The sequence below is a fragment of the Temnothorax americanus genome, unplaced genomic scaffold, assembly GCF_048541705.1.
Source record: "Temnothorax americanus isolate GAGA-0224 unplaced genomic scaffold, ASM4854170v1 Scaffold28, whole genome shotgun sequence".
In the NCBI taxonomy this organism is placed as follows: domain Eukaryota; kingdom Metazoa; phylum Arthropoda; class Insecta; order Hymenoptera; family Formicidae; genus Temnothorax; species Temnothorax americanus.
The window spans coordinates 903,795-920,558 of record NW_027509421.1 but is presented as its reverse complement, the minus strand read 5'-3'; the positions used below and the strand labels follow the sequence as shown (position 1 = coordinate 920,558).

Below are 16,764 nucleotides of genomic sequence, written 5' to 3'. Positions count from 1 at the left end.
GCTATGACTTTCGGTTTGAGGTTAGGAAAGGCGAGGCCCGCGGGCGCGACGATGTCGTTCTCGGTACCCCCCTTTTTTTCCTCGCGACAGTCGCGCTCGTCGAGTAAACGCGAATTCATATTAGGCGTTGGAGAGAACGCTCGCGGCGTGCAAAGGGACCGGTGTATTCGTGGTGAACAAACACGTTGGAAACACGTGAGATAACTGGTCACATTTCGAGACGTTTCAACTCCCGATGGGCTTTCGAGAGGAACGATATGATTCTCGTCGATCTCTTCCACCGAAGCTGAAATCTCGCGCGTCTTCACGCTCGGAAGTCGCTAGAAGTGAAAAAAGGGGATTCTCGCGAGTGGATTCGCTCGAAAAACGCGGGGTTGAGGTTAGAGTGTCACCGATTGCATTGCGGGGGCGATAAGCTGACAGCTGACGACATGCGCGATCACGTGGGCGCGCGATTGCGATTTTTCAGGACGCGCGCGGTCGAAAAGGATTGGAAAAAGTTCCGCGAGAGTTCAGGAAACCGACCTCCCACGACCTCCGCTTAATTTCAAAACAATGGAAACTCCCCGATTAAATCTTGCTCCCTTTTTTTTCCCCTCCCGCCTCCGATAATGCTACGCGCAACATAACGGAGATCCGTCTTGCTGTGCCTTCAAATCCGATTCAATATTAATAATTAATATCGCTTTATTAACGTGCGCTCGCGCGCAATTCATGCCGAGAAAACAGCCTCTATCCGCGACGGAATCAATTTCGAACTTTCCCGCCGAGGTGGGCCTCCGTGAAGTTGTCAGCGAGTCAAAGCCACGTGGCCTTTTTTTTATATACGCACAAAACATGACGAAGGAATATCTAAAGTTCTGAACAAAGGGAACCATTTCCAGAATTTCTTCCCTTCGCGACGTTCACGTGACGTTCGTACGCGACCTCCCCTCGCACGCGCGGGCGGAGAAGAACGGCCCGAAGTTGGCCGCGCGAAACGCTGGACCAATGAGCGTCGCGCGTTTGGCAATACAAAATTCACCGATTGCCGCCGTGATCTGCCCGCCCCTCCTCTGTCCCCCTCCTACTCCTCCCCGAGCACGCTTGTTTGTTAACCTTCAGCCCTGTCTTTCACGTGGTAGAGGTCAACTTGCGCCAGACTTCTCCTGCCTGATCGTTCGAATGCGAGCCGGAGCGGACGGAATTTGTACGGCGTGCCACGCGATATCATTTTGTGCTCCGTCGTCGACGTAGCTATAAAGAATACCCTCGAGGAATCAATTGAACGGAGGAACCTCTCGGACGTTCGGTTTCTGCCACATGCGAGCGAACGCGTGCGTGTCTGTGTTACATTCGTGTGTCGGCGGGGTGTTAACCAAGTTTTAATTACGTACAGCCGCGTGCGAGGGAAATGTCCTCGACGGTTTGTCTTTCGGTGTGGACACGTGTATATTTGTATCAGCGGCGTTTATGCTCCGTTTCCGTCGTGCATGAATAATTAGCCTACATGTTATCATTGTAATCGTTACATTTTTTTTTCCCCCGCATTTTGTATCTGTGTTTGTAAAACTAACCGGCTTGTTCGATACCTTATCCGTTCTTAATCTTGTAAATCATAATTACTAATCATCATTCCAGGCTCCTTACATAAGTCCATTTTTTTTTTGTGTAAAAGAAATGCGTGGTACGTAGAACATTGATCTATATATTGCGTAATTGCGTTGACGTCTTCCACAAAGTATATCGTGTACAAATTAATTAAAATGATAATTGTTAATATGTTCATCAAATATGTTTTAATAAAGATCGTTAATTCATCACTGTAAATGTTTGTCCTGTGTTAATATTTTACACTAGTATACTAGTACAGTACGAATACTCCACTAATTTTCTTGTTTAATTACTGTGTAATGATGCTGTGTGTCAATATTTTATACCAATATAGTTATACTAGTACAGTACGCATACTCCACTAATTTTCTTGTTTAATTACTGTGTAATGATGCATTTTATAAAATATGATATAAGTACTAACATCTGTTTCAATGATTTCTAACATAACACTGAAGATATATAAAAAAAAAAAAAACCGTGCGATATCATAATCCACGCCTTACGCACCTAGTAGTCTTTACTTTATATATCTGTTATAGGTAGCACGCATAAAGGATTTTGCTTGTGCATAATAAAATGTCGGCAGTCGCTGCGATATCATTTCCCTAATAGATTGTCCATACCAATCAGCTAAAAGTGCGCAATTAAGTTTAATTGACAAAATGCCTTCAAGAATAAGACGCCTCATTTACGATACGAGAGAAATACTCATAAGGATTTTTAGACGCTTTCTGCAATTTATCCGTAGATGGCTTGGTAATGAATTGGATACTGTAAGTTCTATGCGCGTGCAATGTGCAGAATTGCGAGACCATATCCTTTAGTAAAAAGTCTTGGCGATACGATCGTTTAATGGCAGTGAAGGATTTTTATGTCTGGTACCTGCCATATTCGTTAGAGCGGGGGAAGGGCAAGTTTTGCGGCAGAAAGCAGTTGTCGCGGTATATCACGGTATTGTAATCCTATAGTATGTAGGGTAAGAATAGATGCAGCTTTTATATGTGCTCACGCAGCAGAAACGCCGTAACACAATATCGCGCACGCTTGCTAACTGCTTTATGCCAATAACTTATATTAAGGCTTATACCCTGCCTGGCTAAGCATCATATCCGTTTCCTACGCGCGAGTCGTATCATCCCTTCAATGAAGCTCTCCGACAGATCTCGTCCCGGGAACTTGGTGAAAATTATCTCGTTTCCTACATCTGTCGTAGATGTTTTTTATCCTGTCAAACGCAAGCGATTTTTATCATCCGTTTTTAAATTTTCTCTTCACGATTTCAGTCATCGTTTGGAAGCATGCCGTTTTACCCTCCATCACCGGAACGCACCACCACCGGGCAAGTAAGAGTTCTAACTGTGAACAATGGAGAACATCTTGATGGGATATTGTACAGATTGAAGAAAGGTTTTTAAAACGAAATTTTTGCTTTCTCTATATAAAATTACTTTGATGGAATTATATTTTGACAATTTTTTTATCGCGGCATACATTTGCTGTGAATGATTTTACATTCCTTACAGGTTGGGTAGTTGAGTTTCGACTCGGGGCCTCTCTTCTTGGAAAAAGGCCTGGCGTTTTTATAAATCATCCGTTATCGAACAACATGAGATTTGAGAGGAATACTTATCATCAGTTGAAATGGGAAAATGAATCGGCGAACATACTTTTATTTTTGGCTGGGTCATTTCATTATTATGTCACTGATCGGTAAGATTAAGATTGGGGTAAGATTTGATTTCTTAATAATGAGATACGTCCGCTTCGCAGAGTCGAGGGGGAAATAAAACCCATTGCGTCCGGATACTTGCTGGTCGATCCCGAGTTGAGAGTAGGTGAAGACGGGGAGAAACTACCTCTGGATTGCGTTCAAGTCCAAACTGTTTTGGCAAAAAGTTTAGGACCATTTTCTACATGGGAAAGTAAATTACTGGTAGCGCGAAATTCTGGATATAACGTAATTCATTTTACACCGATACAGGTAATGCTCGCGCGATTGATGTACGATGTAAGACTACGATACTTGTAATAAACGCGAGTCTAACTTTTTTTTTAGGAATTGGGACTTTCTGAATCGTCGTATAGCCTGAAGAATCAAGCCAAGCTCAATCCTGCTTTTAACGACAATGATAAGTTAATTAGTTTTCGTGACATCGAACTATTTACACATAAAATGCGAACCGAGTGGAAGGTAAATTTATTATTTATCGATAATAAGATAAAGCGCGTAATCCTGCAGGATATTCAAATGTATCCTTCAATTATCTTATTGCAGATGTTGAGCATATGCGATGTTGTTCTGAATCACACGGCGAACGAGAGTCCTTTCCTGGTTTCTCACCCGGAATGCACGTACAACTGCATCAACTGCCCTCATTTGCGTCCGGCGTATATCTTGGATGCAACGTTGTTTGAATTAACAACCCAGGTAGCCGCTGGAGAATGGGAATTTAAAGGTATCCCCACTGTAGTTGACACCGAGGATCATCTAAACGTAAGTCACATTCCTAGTGATTAAAATTTAATTCTTTTGTTTCTACCTCGACATTCATCCGCTGCATGCATTTCGTCTTTAGGGGATTCGTCATGCTCTCCACACACATTTCTTGCCTCTGGTGAAGATACACGAGATGTATATCGTTGATATCAATGAAATTGTAGCGGAATTCTTAAGTTTGGCGCGCAACGAGATGCCGCAAGACGCGAACAGTACGACAACCGAAGATATTACCGTGATTCAAGATCCTGCCTTTCGTAGATTAAAGTCAACTATAGATATGCAGCTTGCCCTGAAGAAGTATAATGTATACAGGTAAAATATATGTAGATACAGTAATGTATATAGCCAGTGTATATTTCGTGTGTCCACTCTTACAAATGTTTATGCATAATTCTTTTATTTTACGCAGAGCTGATTGTTTCGATGAGGAAACTCGTCTGAGACGATGTGCAGAGGACTTGAAGATTAAATTACAAGAACTCAACGAAGTTATCACTAACGACGTGCGAAACCATCTGAACGCTGCTATTGAGAATAGTATATCTGGCATAAGATATCACCGAGTGGAATCCGATGGTCCAAGAATTAAGGAAATTAGCGAGAAGAATCCTCTTGTTTCCAGGTAGTTTTATTCAAATTTGTAAATATTACAACGTTACGTTATAATATCGATAAACATGATTCTTGATATGATAAATTTACATACTACAGATACTTCACTGATTATGGAGAACCTAAATCTTTAAAGGAAAGAGAGGACATAATGTATTCGGACAACGGATGTTATCTCATGGCTCACAATGGTTGGGTCATGGATAGCGATCCCTTGAAGAATTTCGCGGAGTCTGATTCTAATGTGTACCTTCGAAGAGAACTTATCGCTTGGGGAGATAGCGTGAAACTCAGGTAAAAGTACCGGCTGAATATTATTCAAGTTTTTAACGAGTTATTAGCACGAATAAGTGTAATATATAATTTAAAATATTATATACGCCACATGAACATGATTGTTACAGATATGGGCAGAAACCAGAGGATTGTCCTTTCTTGTGGCACCATATGGTGGCTTACGTAGAACACACAGCGGAGTTATTCGATGGTGTTCGATTAGATAATTGCCATTCCACACCGATCCCCGTTGCTGAGGTATGTCGCGATTCTAAGCGGCCTTGAGTTTACTAAACACTGAGTTTACTAAATAGCACAATTCTCTTTGCAGTTTATGCTTGACGCTGCACGACTAGTCCGTCCAGATCTCTATGTTGTGGCAGAATTGTTTACCAACTCCGATCAAAAAGACAACATTTTTGTAAATCGTCTCGGCATCACATCTTTAATAAGAGGTTGTTCCTATTCTTTCCAAAAACTGTTGCTTGCTTAGTATTTTTTGAAACGCAATTATTAAGGACACGTCGAATAAAGATATACATCAAAACTGTTACATTGCAGAAGCTATGTCTGCATGGGATAGTCACGAAGAAGGGAGATTAGTATATCGGTACGGCGGGGAGCCAGTTGGAGCATTTATGCAGTCACGGAAACGGCCATTGGTGCCGAGCATAGCTCATGCTCTGTTCCTGGATGTGACTCACGATAATCCCAGTCCGGTGGAGAAACGAAGTGTCTTTGATCTACTTCCGAGCGCTGCGCTTGTATCGATGGCGTGCTGTGCCAGTGGCAGTAATCGCGGATATGATGAATTAGTGCCTCATCAGGTAAGCTCGTAGTGCAAATTTAAATTTTTTCTATGATTTTTACCATAAAATTTATTTTACTTATCTATTTTACTTACAAGATTTTATTTTTTTTTTCCAGATAGACGTGGTGAATGAGAAAAGGCAGTACGCTTCCTGGACGGACGACGATTTGGCGGACGACGTTAAGTTTGCTAACTCGAAAACTGGTATAATCAGAGCTAAAAAGGCATTAAACGATCTGCATTATATGCTTGGTCGAGAAAATTTTTCGCAAGTATGTTATCAATTGTTCATCTTTCGCAGTTTACATATGTTAGAAAGTTAATGTATATAGCTATTTTTTAAATTTCTTTCTTTCTGTTTATAGGTGTTTGTCGATCAAATGGATACTGACATAGTGGCTGTAACGAGACACTCGCCGACTAGTCACGAGAGTGTAGTTCTAGTTGCGTTCACGGCATTTAAACATCCGGATTGTAACGCTCGTGAACTGAGAAGGGACGTAAGACCACTGAAAGTGGAGGGTATAGTGGAGGAAATTATTTTAGAAGCGTCGCTCTCGCACGTTGATGCCAAGTGAGCGGTAAATTTTATCTTTTTTAACTGGAAAATTTATATATTTACCGATGGATATAAATCGCTTTATAGAAACGACAGGTCACCTTTCCTCTTGCCTGAGAAATACGAAAAGCATGAAGACATCATAAATGGATTGTCCGAATATACGTTGATCCTTAAACAGCACATACAGTGCTGTGAGTCGGCGATAATCAGGAAGGTCGCATGCGACGATCCTAAAATCACACAGCTTAATTTCATGAACTTTCAACCCGGTTCTGTTATAGCTATACGGTACAAAACTACAAATTCCTGTTTCCGCAATCGCGATATCCGTGCTAACTCATTTACGAATTTAATTTCAGAGTGGTCCTCCGCGACAATATAAAACTTGCTTTAACGAGTCTTCAATATACTATCACGCAGATTACGTCAGATGAGAATTCAAGCTTACATGATATAGTTTCTTGCATGGACTTATCGGATTTGAATAAATCGTTATATAGATGCGACCAGGAGGAACGAGAAGAAACTCAGGGCAAATTTGGGGTATACAATGTACCGGGATACGGATCTCTTGTATATGCCGGACTGCAAGGTGATACATTGCAATATTTATTACAACTCGTGCATTAATATATATTGGCGCGAGTTTTATTCTTGTTATCATTATCGTATCTTGTTGCCATATAATAAGCGCCTTGTTTTCAAATCAGGCATTATATCCTTACTGGCTGATATTCGCCCAAATAACGATCTAGGACATCCCCTGTGTGACAATCTTAGACAGGGTAACTGGTTAATAGGTAATATATTAAAAACCATTTCCGAAAAATAATAATTGTAGATAAGAATATTGACGTGTAATTAAAAAATTGTCAGATTACGTATGGCAACGTCTGAAAGAGGATGACGACACCGAAGGTCTTGGAATATGGTTTGAGCATACGATGGATCCGTTCAAGTTAATTCCGAGATACCTTGTACCGAGTTACTTTGACGCTATAATCGTGAATGTTTATACGGTTCTTTTAGATCGTTGTTACAGTTTGATGTCGAAGTAAGCACCGAAATGAACACTAAATCGACTTGTTAGAGTAACAAACTTATGAGTCCTTTGATTAATATTTTTATTTAAAGATAAGAGGATCCCCATAACAATTAATTATATACATTATTCGTCGTTAATATTATTCCAGCTTTGTTAAGAGTGGAACTACATTCGTTAAATTACTGAGCTTGGTCTCGGTTCAAATGGGTGGCGTAGTAAGGTCGTCGCAATTGCCAGATTTGTCGCCGGATCTCAGTCCACCTAAGCCAAAAATTGAAACCCTCGACGGTGTGGCTGTGCAAATGTGTCTAACGTTATCGGCAGGTTTGCCACATTTCACAACGGGTTACATGAGAAATTGGGGTAGGGATACCTTCATCGCTCTGAGAGGTCTGTTACTTCTGACGGGCAGACACGTCGAAGCGAGATTCATAATCCTTGGATTTGCCGGTACTTTGCGACACGGTCTGATACCTAATCTACTCGATAAAGGAGGTAATGCAAGGTAATGTACTTTCTTAGAGCATGCATATGTATTTTTAGAACAATACTTTAGGAAGCTTCGATCTAAAATTTATCATCGATCTCATTCTGTGATAGATACAATTGCCGCGATGCTTTATGGTGGTGGCTCTACACCATAAAATGTTACATCGAAGAAGTCCCGGACGGTTTGAATATCCTTTCCGATAAAGTCTCAAGATTGTTCCCGACTGACGATTCACCAGCTTTGCCAGCAGGACAACATGTAAAAATCAGCTATATTGCACAACTTCGATTATAATTTAAATTAAAAGTTACGCGCGTTATGTGACAATATAAACATGGTTTCCAGGATCAACCGCTGCACGAAGTAATTCAGGAAGCTCTCACGGTACATTTTCAAGGTCTCTGCTTCAGAGAGAGAAACGCCGGAAGACAGATCGACGAGCACATGACCGAGCGTGGATTCAACAACCAAATCGGCGTCCAACCCAAAACCGGCTTCGTATTCGGCGGCAACGATGCCAATTGTGGCACTTGGATGGACAAAATGGGATCTTCCGAAAAAGGTCGTAACAAAGGCAAACCGGCCACTCCTAGAGACGGCTCCGCTGTAGAGATAGTCGGACTGAGCAAATGTGTTCTCAGTTTTCTGGCTGAATTGTACAAGCTAAATCTTTTCCCGTATGGCAGCGTTGAACGTAAAAGTCGCGAAGGTAAGAATGTCGACAATACTATCGTTCAAACGTAATCGACTACGCAACCTGATTGTTATATGATAATTACATGAATTACAGAATACAAAAAAATAACTTGGAGTTACAAGCAGTGGGCCGACAAAATTCAAGCAAACTTCGAGAAGTACTTTTATGTGAATGAGATTCCAACTGAAGGCGAGTTGTACCCCGATTTGATTCATCGGCGAGGTATATTCAAGGATAGTCACGGAGCCACGCAAGAATGGGCGGATTATCAGTTGCGGCCTAATTTTCCCATCGCGATGGTTGTTGTGAGTGTTATTACTGGCGTTTAAAAATACTCTGCGAAATCTCTTATAGAAAAAGAATATTTTGTATTACAAATCATAATGATACACAAATAGGCTCCGGAATTGTTTGATCCTCATCATGCCTGGATAGCGCTGAAGAAAGCAGAGGAGATACTACTAGGCCCGCTTGGAATGAAGACGTTAGATCCTGCGGATTGGGCGTATAACGGATATTACGACAATTCCAACGATAGCGACGATATCAAAGTAGCGCATGGATGGAATTATCACCAGGGTCCCGTAAGTATCCTTTATCATAATCACGTATTCGTCTTGCAAAATATATAAAGATTGAGATTTAACGTTCAAATAATGTGTTCTTAAGCACCTTAACATCTTTTCAGGAATGGGTCTGGCCAATAGGATATTTCCTACGAGCGCGTTTGCACTTTGCGTTATTAATCGACGATAAGGATGCATTATTTCGCACGATCGATTCGACCGATGCTATTATTTCACGGCACTTCATTGAAGCGTCCACCAATCATTGGAGAGGCCTCCCCGAGCTTACCAACAAGGACGGAAGTTACTGCAAGGATAGCTGTCGCACCCAGGCGTGGAGTGCTTCGGTTATATTAGAGGTTTGTTCTTACGAATGATATTTCTTTCGGTATTTCTCATAATGTTTCTTACGAATTAATATTATTATTTACGAGTTGTTCGAAGCTGTTATTTGTGTAAAGCGTCATCATTTTGTGCCCGTTTGTTTGGGATTCAGGTACTCCACGACTTGATGAAGATCAAACAGGATTTGCGATACGGGCAAATAAAATTCCAGAATTGATGTCACTTTGCGTGTGTTCACCACCATCAGCTACATTTAGAGCAATTAAAATTAGTAGCGAGATGTAGTGTTGGGAACGGAACGAATGACACGAATGTGAGCCTTCCCACCGGAACAATAACGACACCGCGCACACCGGAAACACACGCATATTATATCCCGCACGTAGACGTAACAAACACGCAAATCCACAAATCTGTAGTCGCTGCTGACAATACATGCGCAAGAAATGATATTCCGTTTGCTTCCGAGGAAAGATCGATTTCTGCGATTGATAAAAAACAATGCTACGGCACAGATTTCGGTAGCCCGTGCGATTCGAGAAAGATTCCATCAGATGCGAGTGATGAGGTACATCCCGATAGTCAATGGAAAGCTGAGAATTACAACGAACAACAGGCGACAACTAGAAACAACGAAGCTACTATTCGAGCCGTATCAAACGTCGGTCACGTTTACGAGGAAATTAGAGCGATTGAAGAGCCACGCAGCAGTTTGCATGAATACGACATTCGAGATTACTACGAGAACTATAGCCCCGCTACCGCGAAGACTTTGATAGACACGCTTTTCCTGCCGCAACACGCAATTTGCAAGGAGTGTGCAAGAACGAAAGGCAGTCCGGTCTACACTGATCGTTTGATATACACGAAAGAGTCGTTACTCGCCGTAGAGGTAGTTCTGTGTCAACACGACGATGTTTCATGCTTCAAGTATCCGCGCGAGGATTCCACAGATACTTTCTGTTCGCAATACGATCAAAGTAGTCGAGATTGCATGCTGGTCTACAGTTACGCGAAGACCAACGCCGGGGGTATATTTTATTCTCACTGCTGGCCCCGAGATGTCTTCGATTTGCAATTGCTATTGAAACCGAGCATCCACGTTGTAAATCGCGCTCCCTGCAACCTCATAGTGAATACCCAGTTGTATCATCGCTGCATAAATAGCTATCACGTGAGAACATCAAGAGCTGGCTGCGCACCCATGACATTTTATCACGATCGTGACACTCTGATGAGCTGCACGAAACGCACTAGCCATAACGATTTACAAGATCCGCTAATTTATCAGGTGCACCGATTGAGGGATGATGATACCGGCGAACATCGAAGGAACAGGTCGAGTTTGTTGCTGCTAGAACCATTGCTGCTAATGCCGGAATCGGCGGATTCTGAGCGTCGGGAGGACATTAAGAATAGGACCTCGCGAACGGAACGCATAACAATTATCAGAATAATAATGGCCTACGTGTTATCATTTCTTATTCTCACGAGCATTACATTTTACGTCGTTTATTTTACCTAGAGCGGCTGTTTGTTAAACTTACGAAACGGTAAGATATATTTAGGAAACTCAATCACATTCGGATGTTACTTGATACATTTATTGTCATTAATTTTACGTTACATTTGTTACGAAGTGTTGTCAAAATATTCAACGGAATAATCGAGATCGCATATATGCATGATGATTTAGTTTGTCGTTACATGTGTATTTTATGTCCGTTATTAATGGGGTAATTCGCCGATTCATTAATGATAAGAAATTGTTTTACGATATGCAAATTGTTAACTATCTCAATCGTTAAATCTGCATCACTATGAGCGAATCGTTTTTACTTCCATTAAATTACGCGTAACAGAACAATTTTAATTAACAAGCTCGCATAATTCATCATAAATATATTTTATATACGTCCTTTAGAGATATAATCATTGCAAATAGTTTCATCGAAGCTTATTTAAAAAATGTTATTCGAGACGCGTGCTCGAGTCCTGTAATCTCGAAAATTCAAGATTTAATTCCTTTACGTGTTGTTGTCTATTAATATATCAAATATTTAATAGTTCCTATTATTAATTTCACTGATACTAGAAATGCCGAAATTGATTTTAGCGAGGTCTTATTTATATAAATACTCGTCGATATATAATAGATTCATACAATAAATAAAAACTGATATGCTTTAGTACATTTTTGTCAAGAAACAAAAGCTATTTTTTCGAAATTTTCGGGTAAATCCGTGAATATATCTTAAAATTGTAAATGCACATATTTAAATCGCGAAAAGCATGTGGAAAACATAACGAATATTGTAATAAAACAACCCTGACAAAACTTCTAACTAACACTAGAAGTTTCATTATTATATTTATTTTAAAATGCCTTCGTAAATTCTGATATTTCAATTTTTTAATTATTCGCGAATATTTACATTTGAGATTAATGCGTTTTATTATCATTATTATACACTGACTTATTCTTATTAAATCTTCCTGTTCGTTACCCAGTCGATCTTTTTATACCATTTCTATCCATTCTCCATTCCGAAGCTTCACAAACTATTCATAATACAAATAGAATTACAATGACTAGAACAAAGACTAGAAAGTTTGTAAATTTTCAGACAATGGAAATTTTTTGTCATTATATATATGTGATGATACTGGGATAAATTGAAATTGTTAAGATTGATTACATGAGACAGACAGATATTAAAGTATTGAAAAGATATTTAGATTACTTACAAAAAGTTAGATATTAATGAATAACTATTTCAGGTACATGTGGTTAAAAAATCGTATATAAATTATTTATTAACTTCAACATAAGTCAAACTATACAAAACTTAAGAGGATAATCGAAGAATAAAAATATATTTGTCCTAATAAACATAATATACATATTAAGTCAAACATTCATTGCGTTATCACTGATTCTATCCACCGTAATCTCGTTACAATTCTTATATTAAAAAAAATGAGTTTCTGTTTCAAGCAAGCATCTGCGCAACTTTCATTCTTTTAGTCCAGTTTCTTCGTATACAATAAGTTATAAATATATCTCATAACGATACAACTTTATTTTAATTCGTGGTCCTACCTAGTACTCGGGTTTAAAATACTACAAGTATGTAAAGCCTTACGTTTTTCAAGTTTAATAAAATCCATCGCGCTGCTTCGTATCAATGAGCCTTCGCATAACTCGATATGAACGTCGTGTAAATCTTTAAAAGCCGATTGACTTCTACAATAGCATCTAAACTGTATTTGCAAAAATGTTATCCCTTTTAAATATCATCAAACAGTCCTCTGGGTGGAGGACCTACGCGACTTGTACTCGTGGAGAATGCTCTCGCGTTACTTGGATCGAACGAATCAATATCGCCCTGGTTTTCCATATCGCACCGATTTGCACCATAGCTGTCTCCGCCGAACGTCATACCGATGTAATACTCCGAGGGATCGAAATCGTGCAACAGGCCCGCTCTCGCGGACTCGATTGACTCGTCTCGTTTCAACGGCCGTACTGAAGCATTGTTAACGATAATGTTACTTATTATATAATCTATATCACTTGGTGTCATTCATTTTTTATTATACATACCAGTGTCCGTGCTTTGTCGAGATGTCCTGTAACGCGATCCTGTACCTGCCGAAATATTGAATCTTTCCTGCAACTCGCGTCGTCTGTACATAGAATCTTCCGCTCTTTGCCGTTTACGTCTCTCTACAACAAGAAGATATGCTGTTTTTTTATTTCAATATTTATTTTTTCAACATATTAGACATTAACATGGGCAAATTATAGAGACCATTTTTTAATGTAATATATATGCCGCATTAAAAGTGTAATTAATAATGTAATTCATCGATACCTCTTTTTATAAGTTCTCTTCCCTCGTCCACGAGATCCGTCGTGAACTCGTCGTCGTCAAGGAATTGTTGAAAGCCTAGCATAGAAAGCAATCTACTGCCTATGCTAAAATATGTCGCTAAGCAGAACGCCAGAATTGCCATGGGAAAGTATACGTTAAATCCATCGGATATTATGGAAATGACATCCATATGACCCATCACCTGACGAAAAAGGAACCGATAAAGACTAAATCCAATTCACTAAGATTTACAGGTTATTTAAATGATATTACTTGCGTGTAATGCGTTTCCAGGATATGAGTTTTGATGATGTGGGAATCCATGTGAATAAGTCCGAGGAAATTAAGACACATGGGCGGAGTTAAGCGACACAGCATCATGCCGCTGAATATCAGACTGTACTCGTTCGTTTGATGATGAGGTGCCAAGTAATAGAGATTCAATACTCGTATCTTCAAGACTGTCGAATAAGCGCAATAGCAAAGGTATGTGATGATCAATGTGGACAACATCTGAGAATAAACACGATAAATGATAGTATATATGCCAAAATGCAAAATAATAAATGCAAATCTTTACCTCTATCGTAAAATAATCATAATTTCTCTTTGCTAAATTCAGAAACTGGGCGAACAAAGACAATACGGGAGACTTGTTGAAGAATGTTACTTCTGACCATACCACGGCTACTGACAAGCAACCGGTGCAAATAGCAGCTGCCTTTAAAACGTAATCCTTCGCAATACATTTCCAGTACCATTCTAAAATTTAAATTACATTACAGAGTCAAAAGTTACAAAAATTAAATTACTGAGCAAACATTGCACAATACCAATGCAGCGGAATAAAATCCAAAGCAAAACGAGACGTTACTTACCGACAACAGGATTGTAAATAATGCGAAACGGAAGCGGACGATGCATAGGGAAAGACTGTTTAAATCTTCTATCATGACTCACTTGATTCTTCGCTACATCTTCCAAATCAAATATCGCATCCACTAAAATGCCCCATTGAGTTTCTATGCGCTGTAAGGTCTGCAGCGCTTTTATAGTCTAAAAAAACAAATAATGGCGACATGCAGAAACGTGATAGCGTTGTGATATCGTAACACGTATGCCGTTAACAAACCTGTCTATGTAGACGAATTAGAGATTTTTCGGTAGGTGTATCTGTTGGAGCGTCATCGGGCAATTGCCTTCTGTTCATTCGATCCTTCAATTCTGCGGGTATCTTTTGAAAGATCGTTTCCAGATTGCAATGGAACGGATGACCGGGCCCAATGGATATTGTTGCAATTTGCAGCGACTAAATAACATTGTTATCTATTATAAGAGCTTTCGCAATTCTTGCATTACAAACACAAACGTATTAACATCTTTATCTCGTACCTCGAGTACGTCGTCCACCGTCTCTTCCGCTTCGCACTTGTCTAAACTTAATTTCGCCACCTTGAAATAGCTGTAGTTTAAAGTGTATCCAGGCTTGCTGGCATTCCATAATCCCCGAGGTACCTTTACAAGAGCGTAACCGAGCAGTAAGACTAATAAAAATAAACCCCACGTATTGGACGCAGATGATGCTATGGCTTTCAATTTTTGCCTACGAGAAAGCAAACATCCTAATTATTTATACATATATAGGTAACACATTTTGTAACTCATATTTATACATATTATAACATGAATGTTATAACTTTACTTTTTGACAATGCTATAATTTAATGAAACTCACCCATCAAGATCTAAGCCAGGTTTCAACGCAATGTATATCAAGAGTATGCCGCATATAAACAAGTAACTGCCGTAATATATAGCGTTATCTATTAAAGCGGACTTTAACTTTCCGCGTACGGTGAAATCTCCTGCTTTTATATAGGACTGCATCAATGGGAGAATCAACCACGTCAGGCACTGCGACGTCCAGTAAACTATCCTCCACAGATTTGGAAATACATTCTCCGGCACGTTGGGCCAAGGCTCTTTGCAAGTGGTATACGGTAGAGAAGTCGTATTATTGAGATCCTTGGTGCTGTTGTGTATATTCTGTTCTACGCATTGCCTGAATACCGTCTGCCAAGGTAAAACGTTTACTTAGTCTATTTTTCTGGGTAAGGAAAAAAAAAGAGAGAGAGAGAGAGAGACGGTATATTCAAAATAAGAAGATTGTACGTGTGTGCTAGATAGATAATTACCAAAGAGACATCCAACGGTAGCATGAAGATTGTTAATAGGGAAAAGTACCAAGCTATCAACACAGAGATAGTGACCGCAATGTGATGTCGAAACACGTTTCCATACTTGAAGAGCAGAGTTCCAGCCACCAGGAACGCCGCTATCATCTCTGTTACGACCGCGCTAAGAGCCATCCTGCCTTTAATATCTCCGCGCGACAGTGATATCCGACGAATCCTACAGGTCTCCAGCCGCCGTTGGATGCTTATGCGCTCGCATCGAGACTACCCTCTGCCTCTTGCGTCTCCTTCACTTTAATCTCCGCGTCCCTCTGCATCTTCTCGAGTTTCTCCAGCGTGACCGATTTCAGAGGGATCAATTTTGGCTTACAGAGGATGTAGTTCAACGTGTCGTTCCGATACAGCAGACCTTGCCTCGGCAGGACTATGTCGCACTGTTCTACCTGACTGTCCGTGGGCTCTGACATCTTCGGTCAATCCACGAGGCCTCAGCGAGTCAACGACCTCTTCATCGTGGCATCTGGTAGCGGAAGAGTATCGCTGTAACACGAATCGAGGATTAATTGAAAATTTCCACAAGGAGATAATCCTGATAGCGATTCAGATTAATACATCATTTTCAAAGTTTGTTTCTTTTTTCTTTTTTAATTTGTCTAGGATAGGCTCGGTCCTGTCGCCGCGTCTCCAACTGTGGTTGCTCCAGTTTTCTGACACAAAATCTCTCGTTAATTTTCAAAGTTTGGACGTTTCGCCGGGCTACGCTCGTCTCGATCGCGACAGATAAGACTCGAGTCAGCCGACACAGCTGACAGAGAAGAGTCGACACCTTGCGCGCACCTGACGTAACGCAATTGACAGAACGCGCCACGACTGTCGCACGTTGAGGCGAACGTTCCTGGATCCTCCTCGCGCGTACTCCCGTCGTCGGACAATTCGGAGGAATTATGCCGCCGATGCCGTCTCCCCGTAACCGACACAGAATGACAGAACTGACAGATCGCTCCCAGCTGGTTGACGAACTCCGCGAACACTCGTGAATCGCCGACGGATCTTTACCAGCCAGCAGGGCCTGGCCAGGGCCGTGGAACGTCAGGGGTTATGTGGACTTATGGACCGTCCGAGCTGGACGTCGGACGTCGCGACGCGACTGTGCGAGGAGCGAGGCTTGGAACTAACGTCAACGTAGATCTT

General features: G+C 40.6%; 4 protein-coding genes across 16 annotated transcripts; 2 read left to right on the top strand and 2 right to left on the bottom strand.

Annotated features, from left to right (window-relative positions):
• Nucleotides 1-42: 42 nt before the first annotated feature.
• On the top strand, nucleotides 43-9,790 carry LOC143899699 (glycogen debranching enzyme-like). 9 transcript variants are annotated; one of them, XM_077410172.1, is made up of 26 exons: nucleotides 43-379; nucleotides 1,125-1,232; nucleotides 2,880-3,003; nucleotides 3,120-3,306; nucleotides 3,367-3,577; nucleotides 3,653-3,787; nucleotides 3,872-4,090; nucleotides 4,173-4,408; nucleotides 4,506-4,718; nucleotides 4,808-5,002; nucleotides 5,113-5,242; nucleotides 5,316-5,439; nucleotides 5,546-5,811; nucleotides 5,912-6,067; nucleotides 6,161-6,369; nucleotides 6,442-6,645; nucleotides 6,717-6,949; nucleotides 7,068-7,157; nucleotides 7,234-7,411; nucleotides 7,551-7,907; nucleotides 8,003-8,150; nucleotides 8,238-8,601; nucleotides 8,683-8,894; nucleotides 8,988-9,173; nucleotides 9,278-9,514; nucleotides 9,652-9,790. In XM_077410172.1, exons 1-26 carry the CDS (start codon nucleotides 236-238, stop codon nucleotides 9,715-9,717), a joined length of 4,932 nt encoding a protein of 1,643 aa, XP_077266298.1. In that variant the 5' UTR covers nucleotides 43-235; the 3' UTR covers nucleotides 9,718-9,790. The 9 variants fall into 9 exon arrangements, with proteins under 9 accessions (XP_077266298.1, XP_077266297.1, XP_077266299.1 ...); XM_077410171.1 differs by having other exon boundaries at nucleotides 1,125-1,316; XM_077410175.1 differs by lacking the exon at nucleotides 43-379 and adding an exon at nucleotides 2,136-2,369 and having other exon boundaries at nucleotides 399-1,316.
• Nucleotides 9,718-12,764, top strand: LOC143899582 (uncharacterized; the record flags this gene model as incomplete). The annotated part of the gene is made up of 1 exon (XM_077409952.1): nucleotides 9,718-12,764. A coding segment is annotated over one exon (1,308 nt), but the record flags the coding sequence as incomplete, so codon positions are not given.
• Nucleotides 12,287-15,747, bottom strand: LOC143899704 (LMBR1 domain-containing protein 2 homolog). The gene is made up of 10 exons (XM_077410194.1): nucleotides 15,574-15,747; nucleotides 15,114-15,451; nucleotides 14,771-14,981; nucleotides 14,511-14,687; nucleotides 14,257-14,434; nucleotides 13,959-14,140; nucleotides 13,652-13,891; nucleotides 13,379-13,580; nucleotides 13,108-13,230; nucleotides 12,287-13,029 (listed from the first exon to the last, which is right to left on the bottom strand). Exons 1-10 carry the CDS (start codon nucleotides 15,745-15,747, stop codon nucleotides 12,791-12,793), a joined length of 2,064 nt encoding a protein of 687 aa, XP_077266320.1. The 3' UTR covers nucleotides 12,287-12,790.
• Nucleotides 15,574-16,702, bottom strand: Bbip1 (BBSome interacting protein 1). 5 transcript variants are annotated; one of them, XM_077410231.1, is made up of 3 exons: nucleotides 16,411-16,676; nucleotides 16,186-16,280; nucleotides 15,574-16,113 (listed from the first exon to the last, which is right to left on the bottom strand). In XM_077410231.1, the coding sequence occupies exon 3, from the start codon at nucleotides 16,038-16,040 to the stop codon at nucleotides 15,819-15,821; it is 222 nt and encodes a 73-aa protein (XP_077266357.1). In that variant the 5' UTR covers nucleotides 16,041-16,113; nucleotides 16,186-16,280; nucleotides 16,411-16,676; the 3' UTR covers nucleotides 15,574-15,818. The 5 variants fall into 5 exon arrangements, with proteins under 5 accessions (XP_077266357.1, XP_077266359.1, XP_077266358.1 ...); XM_077410233.1 differs by lacking the exon at nucleotides 16,186-16,280 and having other exon boundaries at nucleotides 16,630-16,702; XM_077410232.1 differs by lacking the exon at nucleotides 16,186-16,280 and having other exon boundaries at nucleotides 16,400-16,676.
• Between the last annotated feature and the right edge of the window lie 62 nt (nucleotides 16,703-16,764).